At 54.7% G+C, this 18,296-nt stretch overlaps 7 protein-coding genes across 7 annotated transcripts; 4 read left to right on the forward strand and 3 right to left on the reverse strand.

Moving 5' to 3' along the window:
• Positions 1 to 1,428: 1,428 nt before the first annotated feature.
• Positions 1,429 to 2,716, forward strand: CTAM01_10725 (uncharacterized protein; the record flags this gene model as incomplete). Its single annotated transcript, XM_060526739.1, has 2 exons — positions 1,429 to 2,198; positions 2,344 to 2,716. The coding sequence occupies 2 exons, from the start codon at positions 1,429 to 1,431 to the stop codon at positions 2,714 to 2,716; spliced, it is 1,143 nt and encodes a 380-aa protein (XP_060378679.1).
• Positions 2,717 to 3,846: 1,130 nt separating this feature from the next.
• Positions 3,847 to 4,926, forward strand: CTAM01_10726 (F-box domain-containing protein; the record flags this gene model as incomplete). Its single annotated transcript, XM_060526740.1, has 1 exon — positions 3,847 to 4,926. One exon carries the CDS (start codon positions 3,847 to 3,849, stop codon positions 4,924 to 4,926), a length of 1,080 nt encoding a protein of 359 aa, XP_060378680.1.
• A 1,711-nt stretch (positions 4,927 to 6,637) lies between these two features.
• On the forward strand, positions 6,638 to 8,197 carry CTAM01_10727 (histone methylation protein DOT1; the record flags this gene model as incomplete). The annotated part of the gene is made up of 2 exons (XM_060526741.1): positions 6,638 to 7,206; positions 7,264 to 8,197. The coding sequence occupies 2 exons, from the start codon at positions 6,638 to 6,640 to the stop codon at positions 8,195 to 8,197; spliced, it is 1,503 nt and encodes a 500-aa protein (XP_060378681.1).
• Positions 8,198 to 8,552: 355 nt separating this feature from the next.
• CTAM01_10728 (autophagy protein 16) lies at positions 8,553 to 9,345 on the reverse strand (the record flags this gene model as incomplete). Its single annotated transcript, XM_060526742.1, has 3 exons — positions 8,553 to 8,708; positions 8,790 to 9,184; positions 9,261 to 9,345. 3 exons carry the CDS (start codon positions 9,343 to 9,345, stop codon positions 8,553 to 8,555), a joined length of 636 nt encoding a protein of 211 aa, XP_060378682.1.
• A 687-nt stretch (positions 9,346 to 10,032) lies between these two features.
• CTAM01_10729 (uncharacterized protein) lies at positions 10,033 to 12,922 on the forward strand (the record flags this gene model as incomplete). The annotated part of the gene is made up of 4 exons (XM_060526743.1): positions 10,033 to 10,993; positions 11,054 to 12,296; positions 12,433 to 12,514; positions 12,671 to 12,922. 4 exons carry the CDS (start codon positions 10,033 to 10,035, stop codon positions 12,920 to 12,922), a joined length of 2,538 nt encoding a protein of 845 aa, XP_060378683.1.
• A 1,458-nt stretch (positions 12,923 to 14,380) lies between these two features.
• On the reverse strand, positions 14,381 to 14,905 carry CTAM01_10730 (uncharacterized protein; the record flags this gene model as incomplete). The annotated part of the gene is made up of 1 exon (XM_060526744.1): positions 14,381 to 14,905. The coding sequence occupies one exon, from the start codon at positions 14,903 to 14,905 to the stop codon at positions 14,381 to 14,383; it is 525 nt and encodes a 174-aa protein (XP_060378684.1).
• A 310-nt stretch (positions 14,906 to 15,215) lies between these two features.
• On the reverse strand, positions 15,216 to 15,923 carry CTAM01_10731 (uncharacterized protein; the record flags this gene model as incomplete). Its single annotated transcript, XM_060526745.1, has 3 exons — positions 15,216 to 15,432; positions 15,567 to 15,653; positions 15,847 to 15,923. The coding sequence occupies 3 exons, from the start codon at positions 15,921 to 15,923 to the stop codon at positions 15,216 to 15,218; spliced, it is 381 nt and encodes a 126-aa protein (XP_060378685.1).
• Between the last annotated feature and the right edge of the window lie 2,373 nt (positions 15,924 to 18,296).

Below are 18,296 nucleotides of genomic sequence, written 5' to 3' on the forward strand. Positions count from 1 at the left end.
CGTTGGCTCTGCTGGCGGAGTAAGAAAAGCGCGTGATTTTGACGCGACTGAGATTTCCCTCGTGCTAAAAAACTATCGATTACCCAGAGTGGTAACGACCAATTGCGGAGCTTGAAATCGTTGCAGGTCTTTAGAGAAGATCTCAAGTTGGGTTTGGAAGCGTCAGCACGTCACAATTCCGCACTACTTTTCTTCAGTCGTTCGTCCGATCCTTCATTTAAAGCTCAGGGGAAGTTGCCAGCGATCCGAAGCGAGAAAAAAGAAATGGAGCCTCGGGAGGAATGGGAAAGTAACACGACTGCGATGTGGATCACGTAACCTGCAGAGCGCCTCACCCGATGCGCCGTTGGGTCCACTTTCTGGGGTCGGTCCGCATACCCGCGGAGACCCGGAGCCGGGGCGGGTGCGGGTGCGGGTCTCGGCTCCACCGTCTACTCCCCTGGAGTCAACAACATTTTCTCTTTCATTAAGGTACGTCTGACAGTTCTCCTTCAGAAGACTAGCAGCCCCGAGACAGGCCCGAGACAGGGGAAATCTCAATGGCGCCTCAGTTGGTAGTCGAGTGTGTTGAACAAAAACGAGTTCTGTGAAGGACTACTGCGCGTGTGCGGGTTCCTAGAGTTTTCTATCATGAGTTGATATCTTCTTCTCGCGGCTCATTTTGAATCTGTTCTTACTTCTTTGTACAATCAGTTAAGTTTTCCGACTCCGCTTCGTGAGTGATTGAGGGTTCTTAAGTTTTTGTCCAGCATTCAACGGTTGCCACTTTCTTCTGACTTCCGGTGACAGCTTACGAGTGGGCCTTCCATTCTGATGAGGGCGACTTGATATGAAGGCCTTCTTCAATGTCAGGCTGCGGGACTACCATATATACGGAATGCATCGCGGGCCTGGAAAAGAGCATGAGTAATCAGGGTCGATCAGCCGCTTCCGGTCCTCCTAAGGCATCCAAAGTTTTGGGTGTGTGACAGTGTCCGCTCCAACTTCACCTTCTTAGTAGGTTCCCTCTCAGTTCCTTCCTCATAAGAGCTGAACCTTCACGCACCTACCTAAGACAATTTGAGAAGAGAGATACCTTAGGTAAGGTACCTAGCTAAGGTACCTAGCTAGCTTCCCTGACAACTACGAATTGTACCTCTCGCCTTCCTTACTTAGCTACTTAAGGTAGGTATCCAGGTAGGTAAGGTACCTCAAGATAATACCTACCTCCTGCCGCTTGGCGACTTTCACCCCTTGGCCAATCACTCCTTTTACTCCTTCCCAACGAAAAGATCGAACTTTCTCACGCCCTTCTGGCCTTCGCCGCGTGAGGCAAACCTTCAAGATTTGCCACTCCCTCACACGCCTAGTGGTTTTCGCCCTCGCCAACGGTCTCGTACCAGCAATCATACGGCATAAGTTGACCTTCGGAACTACGCTGCGTATATCATGAAGATTACCAACTTACCATGCGAGATTGTCGTGGAAATTCTTGGCCAGCTCGACAAGATACAGGACCTTAAAGCTCCTCTGCTGTCTTGTCGGTTGTTCTACAATGCATACACGCAACGGCCTCGTCTCGCCCAGCAAATCGTTCGGAAACAGATACCCACGCAGCTGCTACCATATGCAGTCGCATTGATCTATGCACCGCGAGCTCGTAAATTTGCACTTACTTTCAATGCCCTCAACTTGACACGTGAGGATGCAGATACGTTGGTCTTCAGCTCCACGTTTGAAGGCGCTGTTGCATCGACAAGATGTTTCCAGACATTCTCGCTTCCTCACCTGTTGGCTATGGAAGCAGCCCACGAGCTCATTGCCGAATTCGCATCCCATTTTGCCGAAAAAGCCTGGACCGCCGTATCGGACACATTGAACGACACGACGTCCACGAATTCGATGCCGAGTCACCTGGATCTATCCCAGAAAGAGTGGCTCCGCTTCTGCCGGTGCTTTTATCGAGTGGAGCTTTATCATGGCCTCTTCACCATGTACGGTTCTGACGAAGCTAGGAATGTCCATATGACTCAAGGGGATGTGTCATTAGAGTCAGGAGTTCAGTTCAAGAACAGAGGCCGATTGAACCTTGAGGCATGCATGCTGGCTGATCTTGCACTCTGGGAGGTCGAGCAGCTAGGTGCAGCGATGGAGTATCTGGGCGATCGATTCGTGGCAGCTGCAGCAGGAGCTTTAGCCAACGACGTTGTCGAGCATCGGTACATCAACACAGGCAAGCCTGAATTATATACATTGCTTGTTCCAAAGCTGACTGTCAATCAGGTCAATGGGTGAGAGTCTACGCATCTTGCTTTGGTTACCCCTTGTTTCTTATGCTCTACTGATGCTCGAATAGCTTTGCAGAGGCTTGGTATACCTTCGAAGTCTCGAAAAGAAGTCATACGTTGAGAAGAGTGATCTCCTACACAGCGAACCACGTATGTTCCTATCTTATTTGTACCTGGAACTCCGGCTGCTGCATCATGTTCATAAGAGCGAGGCTCGGCATAACACCAAGCTGGATGCATCATGGCAAGAGCTGAACTTATCGGATATCGACGGTGATGAAGGACCTCGAAAGGCGCTAGACTGTATCGCGCCTCATCATGTGATGGAAATCGGATTGGAAGGCCTCAGGGAGCGGGCATACGTGTTTTGGGACCAAGAACGCTTGGAAAAGTACGACTTTTTCTCAGTAATCTCATCCAGCACGCCTTTCCGCGGCGTCAACAGCTGAGCCCTTTTGGGATGATGAATACAAATCAGTCTGGTGTTCAACTGGCATGACAGAATGCAGATGTGAGCCATGGGTGCGGGGGGATGTGGAGCAAAGAGGATGATTCAAGGGTTGCATGGCTTAATAACTTGTCGGGCACAGCTGAATAGTCGACAGCACTGTCTTAGATAATCTAGGTAGCCTCAGACTTCGCTCATAGGTCCGGGGGAAGAATAAGAAGAAACGCACATTTAAGTACTCCTACGATATTCACAGCGTTTTTCGCCTTTCAACTTGACGATAGAAACGTGAATCTTGGGGCTCGAGGCTGGAGGGGCGAGGTTTCACTCAAAGTCACTCGCAATACAGCGATCCAGATAGGAGAAGTAGTGGAGCACCTGTTAGGAATCGAAGGGCCTAGCAAGGCTGTGATCTGGGATGGAAGCTGGCAAAGTTATGTAAAAAGTCGGGTACTGTATCATCTCTGGTAGTCTTAAAGGAGGAGGAAGTTCAACTCAGTCATCAATGGAATATGGTATTACCTGCCACACAAATGCCTCCTCCTTGGAGACATTATGCATCCTCATACTATTTTTTGTAGCCATGATGTAACCCCCACTGCGAGACGTGGCATCCAATCATGTTCGTCGTCATTTCAATCCGTCCTGGTCATGAAGCTTCCGACTTTTGTGATGAAAGACAAGTCCGAGGTATTGCGATTTCGTATTTTTCGGTACTTATTTAGATGTGTCAAACGGATAACATGGCCCTTTTGCGCGCAGGCTTATCTTGACTCGCCTAATGTTCATGAATCGTGATTGCCTCAAGAACAACAAAGAATATTTCCGTCTGAGTGGTACGCTAGCCTGGTGAGATGGGTTAGTCCCAAGACTAACGTACTCCAACGCAGCATCACATGCATCATCATATGTAGTCGATAAGGCTTAGTCATCATCTCCAATCGATTTACACGGTTCTTCTTACCCGCGGCGACGATGGGAGGCTCTAGAGCGACAACCCCGCGCGAGCCGGCAAGTTAGCCAAGCGCGGTTGTTCTCCTCATCTTCTTCATACTCGTCTAGCGTGCATTTCTTCACCAGTTCATCCCGAAATTTTGTGAAGAAAGAGAAAAGAAGAAAAGGGAAGCCACCATGTCAGAAATCCAGCCGTCCCTCCGTGCCGTGGAGACGGTCCTCGCCATCCCGGAGCTCCTGGAGTCCATATTAGTGCAAGTCGACATGAGGACGCTGCTAGTCTCAGCGTCGCGGGTGAGCAGGACATGGAAGGCCTTCATGGATGGATCACCAGCCGTCCAGCAGGCGTTGTTCTTCAAGCCAGTCCCTATGGATATCTCACGGGCTGTGATCCACGGCCTCGAGGACGGTGTGTTCCCGAGCATACCGGAGCAAGGCGCCATGCCATCTCACACGACCGGTGACCGCTTAATCAACCCCCTCCTAGCAGAGAAATTTGACAAATGCTTCTTCGACTTTGGACCGACGTACTCGTGCCAGCGCCGGGCCAACTCCTTTTACGAGCTCCCCTGGTCCAAAACCCCGGAACCGATCCAGACGGTCCAAGAATACTGGGGCGGCTGGAGCCAGGTCAAGCCGGCCGAGCTCGACGAAGAGGCAGCACGATATCAAGACGAAGTTAGGAGGCGGTTCACGCGCCGCGGCGCAAGTTGGCGCCGCATGCTCGTCTCGCAGCCGCCGCCGTCGTCGTTGGGATACATGCGCTTCGACGTCTGCAGTCTCGCGCTGGAAGAGCAAAAGGTCGCGGGTTCCCTGATCCAGCAGCCGGTGCCCCCCTCAGCATTGAAGGGAGATGCTGCGGGATCAGAACAAGCACCATGCACCGGTGTGCGAATGGGAGAGCTCTACGACATCGTTCAGCACGCGGCGGGACACCACGGGCGGCACTCACTCTGGTTCAGGGTCCTCTGGGGCAAGCCGACGACGCACTTTGCCTTTTCGCACGTCAAGGATGTGTTTGAGAGGTTGATGGCGCGGACGAGCGTCGTCGTGGAGTTGATGCACGCAGACGATACGTCTCTCCCGAATCACCCGCAGGACCCGTCGGATGTGGGCGTTTTTGATGCTGCTTTCCGGTGCGAGGAGCATCGCGAGGTAAAGTTTGAGACGGAGCATACGTGGGGGGAGGCTGTGGAGTTTCCTCACTTTCATCCGCGGTATGTCGTTTGGCATTGGAAGTTGATGGAGGTTGAATAGCCCATGTTTGATGGAGTCTGACGGGTTGTCTGTATTATTTTCTGTCAATGTGAATAGTTGCGTCACATACTTCCTCTTTGAGGACCACAGGTCTCTCATGTATCTTCATTCGTTTCACTATTCACTTACAAGTTTCCAGGAATTCTTTCGTACACATACCTGGCTTGCGCTACATTCCCTCATTCTTTTGAAAACACGACCATGAAGGCTGATGAAGAGGGAGGGCACTCGGATCTGTTTCTGGCATAGCAGTGTACTTACCATTGTTCTCTCTCAAATAGCGACTGGGACTCGCGCAGCATGTTTCTAAGTATTGTTTCTATACTCCCATCATGCATTGTACTTACTTGTTCATACCGGCAAACAGACATATCTGTGATAGCAATGTCACGTATTCCCATGCATGAGTAAGGTATTGATGAACGAAGGCGGGTGGCTCAATGCTCAATGACTGATGACGTCAATGATGCTCACGCACACTCCTTGCTTCTTGGATGTCACTTTGAGACAAGCTTAAACGTGAGACTTTGGCGATGCACCCAACGGCTTCCCCAAAGCGGAAAATGACAGCAAAGAACCTGGAGAAAATGTGACACTGGATGACAGCCACGCTGTGACCTCCTGGAAACATTGAAAGCTTTGGGGGAAGTACAGTACTGTGTAGCGGCGCGGGAAGTGTTCCCCCGACAAGCAGCCAATCAGACTCGTCCAGTTCGATTGGTCCTGCAAGTCGAGGTCGGCTGACGCGGCATCCGCAGTGGATCTTTTAAAGTGGAACTCTACGTACCTACCAAACGGAACCAGCTGTTCGGCGCAGAGGAAGGTGCAGGGCGAAATGGAGCACCTGCGCATTCTGGGGAGTTTGGCTGCACCTCTCGTTCCCTCTTGCGACGACATGCTTCGAGGCTGCATCGAGGCGAGCTGGATGCGCTGTGCCGCCCAAGCCTGAGATAAAGTGCACCTTACGTCTGCACAGAGAGAAAGGGTGCTTCATCAACTGGGTATGGGAACACCGAGTTGAACAATCTACAGTAGTTCGCCTGCACCTACCTGCCTCACGTGCTGGCCTGACTCTGGGTTGCCTGCGCACACCTCACTTGACTTGCCATCTGGGCACTTCCCAGTAAACTGGTACTTCACCCTACCTGAAGGCACCTACCTTAGTCATCATAATCCTCGGTGGGCTGCCCGGATGCTGAAGTTGTTTCCTGCCCGTTCATTCCGCCCCTCTTGGGCCGGGGAATTTCAACTTTCGGGGTCCTGGGTCAGGCAGGCAGGAAAGGCCCACTCCATTTTTTTCCCAGTCACGTCCCGGCCCCATTCCCACGTCCTCTTCCGAAAAATCGCCTCGTGTCCCGTCTCGTCTCACCCCAAACCTCACTTCTTCTCCCTCCGTCCTCCCGATCCTCCACCCCTCCCTCCGACGACCACGTCTTTCCGTCGTGCAACTGAGACAACCCATGTCACGAAGCGAAAAGTCTTGCTGACGACACGCTCATTCTTCTACCATTCGCTATACGCATATTGATTTTCTATCAATAAATCCCGTTCATTCATGCCCACGGACACCCGCCCCGCCCTGACCCGCGGAAGCCCACCGAAGCTATAGAGAACCTCAAGGATTGACGAGTCACGCGCGCAGCGCCTTACCTCTTCCTCATCCTCCCACCACCTCAACCCGACCTCTTACGGTCGTCGCCAGTCGCCCACCATGCCGATCCTCGGCGGGAAGAATAAGTTCAACACCAAGCCGGCAGCAATCCGCGTCGAAAAAGTCCAAGTCGCTGCCCCGAAGCCGCGCCCGAAGCTCGCCCACGCGACATCCTCCACATCCTCCGCCAAAGCCTCCCCGCGCGCATCGCCAAAGCCAAACGCCAAGTCCCTCCTCTCACGCAAGCAGAGCGCCTCGCCATACCCTTCCTCTTCCTCGGACGAGAAGCGCAGCGGCGGCGGCGAGCGCAAGCGCAAGGTCGGCAGCGCGGGGCCGTCGCAGCCCAAATTCGATAACGACTCTGACGGCGACGACAACTACGAAGAGTTCCTCAAGCATGAGCCTAGCAAGCGGCAGCGCACGCAAGATGGGCAATTTGTAGATACCCAGCGCGTGTTGACCCGGTCGAGCGCATTCAGGGACAATGCGAAGCCCCTCAGCCGACTGATCCACGCCGCGCAAATTTCCAACCTCAAGAAGTGTCCCAAGGCCACGCGCTCGCTCGGTGCGACTGCAGATGACAACGTCAGAGTGCGACTGCAATATCCGAGCAATTACGGTGCGGAAGAGTAGGTTTCTATATCTAGTCTGCGACTGTGGTACAGCATCGCTAACCCTCTCCCTAGGTACGAACTCATTAACGACAAGGGCATCATCAACGCAATCGAGGATATCAAGACGGTGGTCGGTTTTGTCGCCAACGTATACCTCACCGAAGAGCAGGCCGAAGAGTTCACAGAGCAGCAAAACGGGTTTCTACGGCGGCTCAGGAAAGCATCAAACACAAACGACTTCCACGGTTTCGTGTCGGCACTCAACGACGCGAATAAGAGAATTCGCACTCTTGCGGCGGACGGCACAATACGCAAGAATTTGGACAAGATACACGGCTTGCCCAGGGGTTTGGTCGAGTTCATCCTCACCCAGGTGTACGACCGCACAGTATCACCAGACGTGGAAAAGTTGAAACAGTACAAAAACGGCACCGACAATGTCTATGGCGAGCTAGCGTATCGGCTCATCTCCGATATCTTACAGGAAAAAACCCGGATGACGTCAGACCAAGTCTTTGTCGATCTCGGCTCCGGCGTAGGCAACGTCGTGTTCCAGGCCGCGCTCGAGATCGGCTGTGAGAGCTGGGGCTGCGAAATGATGGAGAACCCGTGCGACTTTGCGGAAGCGCAAGAGAAGGAGTTTGGTGCCCGGTGCAAGATGTGGGGCCTGCTGCCCGGCCGAGTCAACCTCGAGCGAGGCGACTTTACGAAGTGCACCCGCATCCACGAAGCCATGAAGCGTGCTGACGTCGTCCTCGTCAACAACCAAGCCTTCACACCGCAGCTCAACGCCGAGCTGGTCAACATGTTCCTCGATCTCAAGTCAGGCTGCAAGATTGTGTCGCTCAAGTCGTTCGTCAACGACCAGGGGACGCGCAACGCCAACGACATTGCGAGCAACATCTTGGAGGTCGAGCACCTGACCTATCCTGAAGGTGACCCTGGTGGTAACTATGTCAGCTGGACCAACGCTGGCGGTAACTATTGCATATCGACAAGGAAGTAGGCGGCTATGCGTCCCTTCAGCATCTGCGTCTGTCGTTACACTGCATGATGTCCTACGGGACTTGTGCTGATGATGCATGCAGCACTCGCTAGAGAGCATGGCTGCAATGTGTGTTGTACATTGAGCATGGAAAACACAGAATGATGGATGAAGAAAAAGAAAGAAAAAAGGAAAGAAAGGAATACTGGCATAGGAGAGGAAATAGCGTTGAGTTCATTTACCTGTAGAAATTCTTACAACTCCCCATAGAGCATGTCAGCCGGGCAGACAGCCAGCGAGAGACAGAGAGAGAGAGAGAGAGAGGAGCATGGCGTGTGTGGGTTGAGGGAGGTTATACACGAAATAGACCGCATAATCAGCGCTCGTTTGCGAGGTTCATAGCATCGGCCTCCTGGGCCATCCTCTTCATCCACCGGTCGACGAGCTCCTTATTCTCCGTCTTAACCCTGTCCCGTTCCTTCTCGGCCATGGTCACTTGTAGGTTCATCGCGATCATCTCGTCTTGTACGTTCTGCGGACACACGCGCGAGTCAGCATTCTCCCCTCTATGTCTTGGGCACCTTTTGTCAAGCCTCTCTTATGATGTGTATACCTCGACCAGCTTACGCTTCTCCCGCAGCTCGTGTTCCCGATCTCGTAGTTTCGTCGTTAGGACGGTATTCTCCGCCGTCAGGCTGCGGACTTTCTTCGCGTCGTCTTTGTGTTTTGTTCGTAGGGTCTGGGCTTCGTCTTCGGCTTGCTTTGCGCGGTCTTTGAGGGTGCCGTTTGAGCGGAGGGCTTCGGCGAGTTGGAGCTGGAGCTGCGCGATGGTCGGGTCGGAGGAGGAGGAGGAGGGGGAGGAGTTTGTTGTTTCTGTTGTCGGGGTGGGTAGGATGTTGTTTGATTTCTCGGAGGTGGTGAGTTTGTTCTTCTTTCCGGGCGCGGTTTGGGATTTGAGGACTTGGTTTTCGGCTTCGAGGGCTGCTACGTGGTCGGAAAGCTGGGAGCCTGATGGAGGAGGGAGTGGTGGTTTAGTTTGCTGGTCTCGGGGATCTGAGAAGAGGAGCTGGAGGGGAGGTCTTACAGAGTTGTACGATTTCGAGGTTTACGGGGTTGTTCTTCTCTTGCTCCCTGATGGAGGCTAGGTATTCGGAGCGCCAGTCGGCCATGATGGGCGGTTTTTGGTGGGGGAGGCGGGGAGAGCTTGGGTTTGCTGTGTCGGGGGTTACATTTAGATGAGTAGCTGTCTATAACTTCCCATCGAATTTTGGTACAGACCCTGGGAACAGCTTTGTGTGAGAGGTGCTTTTCGAGGTTGGGCTATGTTGGCGGAATGGCGCATGCGTTTTGCATTCCAGACAGCAATAGCTCCTTCGCGGGTCGCAGCGCATGGTCGTCCGCAGTTCGTCACCTGTCCTGGGACGCCTGGGGTCTTGGGCTTTGTCTTATCGGCGCGCTGCAGCTTTTGGTGGGGTTGCCTGCCTGTCCTGCCCCCGGCGAAATGACGCAGCTCCCTGAAGCCGGTGATTAGCCGGTCCCAGCGGTGAATTGAGGCTGCTCCCCTGTGATTCGTGGCGCAAGCTCCATCAACCTGTGCCTGGGGCTGGGGGTACCTCTAGCTCATTGAGAGCTTGGGTGGTGTTGGGAAGCTCATACCTTCAACCTCACCTCTCATTCATCTCATACCTCGGTCTCAAACCAAACATTAGAACCGGAAACCCACAAATCCACGACCTTCATCTAGGAGATCTCCCAGGAGCTTCGAATCGCAAGACGACGCGTGATCAAGCAGGACAAAGTCCAACCCGCGGATTGTGAAAGGGACCAGGCCCAAGGCGACCGAGGAAGATGACATGATGGAAGCATCCCACCCCGCGGCAGGATGGGAGAACGTCGGCGAAAAATGGTACCGTAAAGTCCAGCTCTACACCGAAGTATTCGACCAAGACCTCGACCTCGACAACTACATCGTCGCCGGCGCCCCCTACGGCGGCGCCCTCGCCCTCCTACGGGACGACACCAAGATCCAGGCCGTTCGCGCCGCCCCGAGCAACAGCAAAACCGGTGGCGGCTCGTCAAACAGCAATAAGCCCGGCATCGACATCTACTCGTACGCCGGCAAACTCCTCCGCAGGATCCCGTGGGACCAAGGCTCCGGCGCGATCAAGGGGCTCGGATGGGCGAGCGTCCAGGGCGGCGAGGAGAAGCTGCTCGTCGTCACGGCGGACGGGACGGTGAGGGTGTATGATCTCCAAGGCGAGTTCACGCAGTTCTCACTCGGCAACGGCGCGGACGAGGTCGGCGTCGTCGGGTGCCGGTTTTACGAGACGGGTATGGTTGCTCTGCTCGGTGGCAACGCGCTCGTCTCCGTCACGTCGTACGCGGAGCCGCGGCCCAAGTTGCTCGCTGCGCCGCCGCAGGACCAGGGCGAGATCCACGCGTGGGCTGTGGTCTCGCCTGATCACACGCTTTCGCGGTCAGTTGAGGTGCTGCTGAGTATCGGGGAGACTGTATATGTTGCCGACGCGGCTGAGTGCGAGGATCGGTTTCTGGATATTGGACCGTTTAGCCACATCAGCGTCTCACCTGATGGGAGGCTGATTGTGTTGTATACCAAGACGGGGAAGGCGCATGTTATATCAAGCGATTTCCAGGAGCGGTTGGTGGAGCACGATTCGCAGTCGAGGATTCCGCCAAAGTATGTGGAGTGGTGCGGTTCCGATGCCCTGATTGCGTGGGAGGATGAGGTGCACATTATCGGGCCTGACAGCGCGACGGCCGAATTCTTTTACGATGGGCGGGTTCACGTCATCTCTGGTAAGTTCACCTCTTGAACAACTACTTCTAGTTTCAAAACCATCTAACAATAACACCAAGAAAACGATGGCGCAAGGCTCATTACAAACGACGTATGCGACTTTCTCGAACGCGTCCCCCACGCCACAGAAGACGTCTTCGGCACCCGCGCAGAGTCGTCAGCGGCCTCCATCCTTCTCGACGCTGTCGGCCAGCTGGAGCTCCAGTCCCCCAAGGCAGATGACTACATCCAGCTCATCCGCGCCAACCTCACCGAGGCCGTCGACACGTGCGTCAACGCCGCCGGCCGCGAGTTCAGCGTCCACTGGCAGAAGCAGCTCCTGAAAGCCGCCTCCTTTGGCAAGTCCGTCCTCGACATCTACAACAGCGACGAGTTCGTCGACATGTGCGAGATCCTTCGCGTCCTCAACGCCGTACGGTTCTTTGAGGTCGGCCTGCCCCTGTCTTTCGACCAGTACCAGCGCCTTACTCCCGAAGGATTGATAAAGAGACTCATCAACCGACACGAGTACCTCCTCGCCCTCAAAATCGCGGGCTACCTCCGCCTCCCCACAGACCGCATCTACGTCCACTGGGCCTCCGCCAAAGTCCGCTCCGGCACCGAAGACGACGACACGATATGCCGCCTCGTCGTCGAGCGCCTCTCGGGCAAACCAGGCATCTCCTTTGAAGAAATCGCCCGTGCAGCCTACGACGAAGGACGAGGCCGCCTCGCCACCGAGCTCCTCAACCACGAACCCCGCGGCGGCCGGCAGGTCCCCCTCCTCCTCAGCATGGAAGAAGACGAGCTCGCCCTCGATAAAGCAATCGAGAGCGGCGACACGGACCTCATATACACCGTCCTCCTCCAGCTCAAGAAGAAGCTCCCGCTGGCAGCCTTCTTCCGCGTCATCAACGCCCGTCCCGCGGCCACCGCGCTCGTCGAGTCCTCGGCCGCGCGCGAGGGCGACAACGCACTCCTCAAGGACCTGTACTACCAAGACGACCGCCGCGTCGACGGCGCGAGCGTCTTCATCCGCGAGTCCCTCGCCCAGGTTGACGCCCGCACGGCATCCGACAAGCTCGCCCTCGCCGCCAAGCTGCTCTCCGACTCCCGCGAGGCGTCGTTCGAGGTGCACGCTCTCAAGGAGGCGCAGACGCTGCTCAAGATGCAGGAGGCGTTTGACCGCGATCTGACCGATACCTTTACGGGGCTCAGCGTCAACGAGACCATGTTTAAGCTTATTCGGCTCGGGTACCACAAGCGCGCGACAAAGATTCAGAGCGAGTTCAAGGTCCCGGAGAAGGTTGCTTGGTGGCTCAGGTTAGTGGTTTCTTTCTTTCTCCATGTACTTGCTCTTCCACGGCTTCAGTCTATTCGGCTACCCCTCTCTATTCCCTTGCCAAGACGGACAGAGGCATTACACAATTGCTAACCCCTACCTTCTTCTTTACAATAGGCTACGCGCCCTCGTTGCAAAGCGAGACTGGAACGAGATTGAAGAGCTCGCAAAGACGAGAAAAAGCCCGATCGGGTGGGAGGTAAGCTTTCTTCACAAACAATCTACTACACACCGTCACAAAACCGTGAAGGAATCCGTGTGTTCGACGTACCGCTGTTATCCGTGAACCACGTCGGAATTACACTCTACTGCAAACCGGACGACGGAAAGGATATAAGCTAACCTCCGAGCGCAGCCGTTTTACAACCTCACGCTGCAGGCGGGCAACCCGCGGCTGGCGGCGGTCTTTGTGCCAAAGTGCACGGGTCTGGAACCGGGAACGACGATTACCATGTACGAAAAGTGCGGGATGCGGGTTAAGGCTGCGGAGGAGGCGGTGAAGCTCAAGGACGCTGAGGCGTGGGGTAGGCTCCTCGAGGCGGCGGGACGGGGAACGCAGGAGGGCCGGGAGATTGAGAAGCTCGGGGCTGCGGTTTTCAAGAAGTGAGGCTGGCGATTGTTTTTTTTGCGAAGGCGAGGTAGGCGAAGCATGTGGCGCTTTATTCGAGGGACGAAGATGATGATGAGATCAGACGAAGACGAAGGGGCGGGGGGTGGTCAAGGTTAAAGGGGGTTGTTGTCGGTGTTTTAATCTTCCTCCTTACCATACCATATGTAATCTGAGCAGAATTAAGGTGATGCTCTATGGCTGCTGTCGAAGAGGAAGAGCCGCTTCCTTGAGGGGTTACGTTTGAGGCGATGTACAAATGGGAATGGGCGCCGTCTTCGATCCGGGGTAAGCTTGCCCACCAGCTGGTCGGGAACTAGGATTTCCCCAGGTCCAGGACGTGCGTGCGCGTAACGTAGTTTCTAGCTTTGTCGAAGTCTTCACGACCGATCATGCCAAAGGGAAAACTCAGGCCATGCCAAGCCCTAGGTCTGCTAGATGTGCCGGATCGTCTAGCTGTCTGACAGGCTTACATCGGTTCTTTGACGGCTGCTTCCGGATACAGCTTGGCTTGGCAGATGTCTAACACAGTCTGGAGTCTTGAGACTGTCAGTAAGCCTAATTTGCCCGGCAGGTTTTACAAGAGGAAGTGAAGAGAGGGCATGAAGAGGTCGCGTGACAGATTGATCTACACGTGGGCTAACCACGGGAGACGGGCGCGCCGCCACGCCGACACGGGCCCCAGTGTTCGACGGCGGGTTCTTGTGAGAGAAGATAGCGCTGCGGATGAGGTTTGATGCTTTTTGCTTTTGAATGCCAGTTTGTCGAAGGGCAAACAATCGGATTATGGTCCAGGAACAAACGCCCCTTTTGGTAGTGAGAGTGCGTATGTGGAACAAAGCGACGAGCCAGGGGCCATGGTCTCAGATGGGACACCAGGGAGCAATGCAGAGAGCAAGATTCCAGGTTGAACCTAGGGCGGCTCTGGCGGGAGGTCTTCATGAATCAGGTATTAGGTTTGCGGGGGCACCATCTCGGAGGATTGAAGGAGCATGGGGGCGACGACGGTCCAATATGCCTTGCTATGCGCAAAAGGTTTTTTTTTTTTGAACATGTCTGCTCGGGAGTGACAAAGCATGAGCGAAAATCGGTTGAAGCAGGTTCGTCTTTACGCAGAGATGGTCAGTACGGATGCAAGTGGGTGGCTGACAGTGAATACTGAGTTTCGTTCTGTGACGCCCTAGTGACTTGTGATGGAGGGCAAGGAGAAACAACCCCGAGTCACCTTTGGCCGACTCCTTGGGCTATCAGCGGTGTTAGTGGTCCACCTTAGTACACTACGTCTGCCCAGGGACGTAAGACGTGCTGATTGCAATCGGTCACTGGCGGGTGGCGTCTCCTTGAGCAAGCGATGTCAAGTGCTGATCACTGTGACCGAGTTGCCGGGAAAGGCGGATCTAGATCCTCATCTCTGGGCGTGCGTTAAGCCTGCATTTGACCAAGATGAGACGAAGGCAATTAGACAATGGAAACTGCAAAACAGTCATAGTGCTGAAAGCAGCCGTCCGGGAGTAGGTTCCCACAAAGAGCGAGCTGTAGGCAAAGACGGACGGAATTAGGGTCCACAGCGGGCTCGGCGCCGGAGAAGAATCGGAGGTTGCATGAGCTGAGGCGTGTGCCGCCAGTGGATGATCTTGGCAAGGCCTCCTCACGACAAGGAGGAAGCCGACTCGAGGTGGCGAGGCAAAGCGAGGCGGCCAGCAAAAATTCGCTCGTTGGTTCAGCAGGCAGTATCGGGTTCGGATCCGTGTTTCTGATGAGCTCTCGGCCTTCTAGAAAATTTCTTAATTGTGGTTCTAGTTCCGCCAAGACAGTTGACATCTGGTGTCGAGAGGTATAGCGGAACGGAATGGACATGTCCCAGAGTTTGCTTTTGTTTTCGCAGTGTCGCAAGCGTTGTGGTGGTGGTGAATCGGATGAGGCTCGGGACGGCGGATGACGGACCGGACGAGTCAGTGGCAGAGAGACCGCATTCCTGAGCATGGCGGGTTTAACTCCCACATCGTCATTCAGCTTTCATCCATGCTGGAGAAAGTCTGTGATGAAACGACCATCGATCAAGACAGACAGGGAGCCGTGGTTTCGTGAAGTTTACGTGTATGATTTGCCTTGGGAACAGTAGGATCCTTGTGCACGAAGGCGCCACAGAGTCGAGCCTGCGAGGTGGGATTCCCAGCCTTCTGATGGACTTCCGGCGGGGGAAGATTTCCTGGACCCAATCACGATAGCGATCCAAGTGAAGGGACGGCATGGGAAGAAGAGAGTGACGGACGGAGGTGGCGGGGGTTCTCGGTCACACGCCTCGGTGCCAGTCGGTGGGCCTGAGGTTCCCTGCCCTTGATCGTGGGCGAAGGAGGTACTTGCAGTGCAAAACGAGCAAAGTACCTTGATCTTCTCGGTTAGGTAAGGTAACCTTGGCAAAGTCGATGGTCTTGGGCTCTTCGGACGCAACCCTCAACGGAGGGTCGAAGGGTCTATTCAGGGAGCTAGGGAGGTGGAAGGCCGCTAATCTGGTGATTGCGTTAGCGTGAACAGCCCCCTGAGAATATGGTTCGCCATTGTCTCTCGCGTGCGGCGTATCTAACCATGGAAAACCTGGAGCTTGAAGACGACGGGGGAGGCCATAGGGCTTCAAACCACTCACGCGGCGCTCTTGGTGGAGAGGTCACTCGAGAGTCTGCGGACGCAGGTGCAGACTGCAGAGAAACCCAGCGAATGGGCCGGCGGTATGCTGGTCGGCTGCATGTCAAATCACTCCCGTCCATGACAGCGGTGCAGTGGTGCCGTGGGCGGCGGGGGTTTAAGGAAGTGGGCAAAGTGGATTATGAGGTATCCAAAGACTGCAGCTATCTTCCATGGGGGAGATATCCGTAGGTTAGGCCGCGAGGAATGTGAGTGGGAGCAAGGTGAAGAGGCGAGCTGACCTTGTCATGTCCAGTGCTCGCGGTTCAGGAGGCTGGTGGTGGCCCTGTTGTGCCGTTATTCCAAGGTTGAAGGGCATGGTGTTGATGGAGACGGTGTTTTCACTCCCTCTTTTTTGGTGGAGAGATGACGGTAGGCGACGGGAAGGCCGGAAATAACATGGCGCGTTCTTTTCTCTGCCGATGTCTGCTCTGATGTCTGCATTTGATGGAGAAACTTGGAAAGACGTCTAACAGCACTGTTGCTGGTAGGCTATGGGTGGGAGTTGCCGTCGTATTGGACCAAGGCAGGTACAAGTCACGATGGATCATGTTCATGGAGCATTGCGGGAAGGTGTCGTAATGCGGTCTTAGTAACTGCTCGGACGTTGCCGACCCCCTTTTTCGCTCACTCTTTGACTATGTAATTACCCTACGGAGTAATCACCTAGCATTATAAATGCCATTATGTTTGCCTTGCATAGAGGTCTCCATAGATGATGACAAGCTCGGAGGAAAGATCGTGAGATGCCCTGATCTTGATGAGCAGCAACGAGGCAGAGAGAAAATTGGGAGAGGCATTGCAGATGGTGATTCAGCCTGGCCAGTGCCAACCCGTGCACTTTGGTCGCCGATGCTCTTTTGAGATGATCGTGCCTGCCTCACTTCGCGCGATCTGAAGCATTGGCCATCTCGCAGATGCAGACACCTCCTGTGCTCCTTCCTGCCTTCACACCGGTACCTACCCGACTTCCTCATTTTAGTACCTAACCTATGGCGTGTACGGATAGCACCTTCCATTGAGTGCCAAAGTGTCTCTCGTCTCGTGTTGCAGCCCCGTGCTTCCGCGGAAAGAAGGCGAGACAGAGCACCTGCCTTGTCCAACTTTGAGTGGTCCCGGTGGTTGACGATGGAGAAAGCCAAAATGCAACTTGGGATGAAGAAGGTGCGAGTGCGTTTCGTGCTACCTGAGGTAAGTGAAGGCAGGTGCACTTGGGCGGACTTTCCACCACTTCATCTCAGATTCCCAGATCTTTCCGCCGCCCTTCACCAATGCGGCCGGTGTATCTCCGACGCTTCGTTAATCTTCTTTCCGTCTCTTCCATTCAAGCTTCCCACCCAACTCCAAATGCCTCAACATCCATCTCACTTTACTGATACTCAACCTTCCACAGTACTGGCGACGCATCCGGTCTATCTTCTCCGGCTACCGAAGGTATTCCCCTCCGATGACGGAACTTTGATCCAGCTTTGATCCAGCTTCGCGGAGCTGGCTGCCGCTGGGCTTGACACTGAGACCCCCCAACCCAAATGACCCTGCCATGTGTCTGTGCTCCGCCGTTCTCGTTGCTTCTTCTAACCATTCTGTACATGGCAGTCGCGCATCTCCCGCTTCAAAGAATTGACTTGACTGCCCGCCTCCAGGCGCATGCAGAATCCGAGACGGCTCTTTCGACACCCATCCCTCCGGTAGCAGCGCCCATGTGCTTTTCGATCTGTTGCAACTTGAACACTCAACCGGCGGGAGAGAGACACGGGGTCATGGTAGTGGCAGCAACGCGGCCTCATTGCTGTATCATCATTAGACATCATCGACGTTGTCGGTCACGGCATTTCTTCCCATGAGCAACTCCATGTGTGCCACACCGACGTCCATCTGTATTCGTAGGCACGAATAATAGCGTACCTACACTCAGGTACTGCGTACCCGTCCGCATCCACTGGATATCCCGGCCAACCCACACGCTTGCAGCAAGCATATCCAGGCGCGTTGAATCCTCTCCATTGCACCCCTGGCCCCGGTTCGCCTTTACGTCCCCTCACTCCTCTAGCCAGTCTTCTGTCCGGCCCTAAACCAAAGGCAACGCCGCAACAACAACATCCCCTGCTCTTCCCGGCCCAGAAAGACGAGGACACACGCACATCTCAAGGCTCAACCCCTACCGCACGGTAACTGCCACACTAGGTACCTAATACGGACCCCCTCGCCCTGGTCGTGTGTCTGTTGCTGTTGCTTGCCAGAGAGCCCAGACGTCGTCATTATCCCCATAATCGCCCCCCTTACCCTTTAAGCAGAGGCAGTCGGGAGGAGAGAGAGAAAAAAAATAGTGGCACGCGCGCCAACGAAAAGCTGACCGACTGGGCTGGACCCCGACTTGTTCTCTTTACGTCCAAGTAGCCGACCTGGACGATTACACTTCGTACCAGTTCCAGTTCCCACTGCCCAGCTGCCCTGTTCTTGAGGCCCTTGCTTCATCGCCAGGCCCAGCATCGAGACCAATTCTTCTCTTCTTTGGCTTGCGTCCCAACTAAGGTACGGTCCTCTGTACGAAGCACTCTATCTGTAGTCTACAGTACGGGTACACCTAAAGCTAGTCGTCTCGTGTCTCCCGCCCCCCCATCGTGCCCTGCCCAGGTACTTCCATCAAGGACCACCACAAGTACCTTTTCTTTGGCCTGGCCACTTTCTTTCG

This window comes from Colletotrichum tamarilloi (assembly GCF_030869305.1).
Source record: "Colletotrichum tamarilloi strain Tom-12 chromosome Unknown Scaffold_51.1, whole genome shotgun sequence".
NCBI lineage: Eukaryota > Fungi > Ascomycota > Sordariomycetes > Glomerellales > Glomerellaceae > Colletotrichum > Colletotrichum tamarilloi.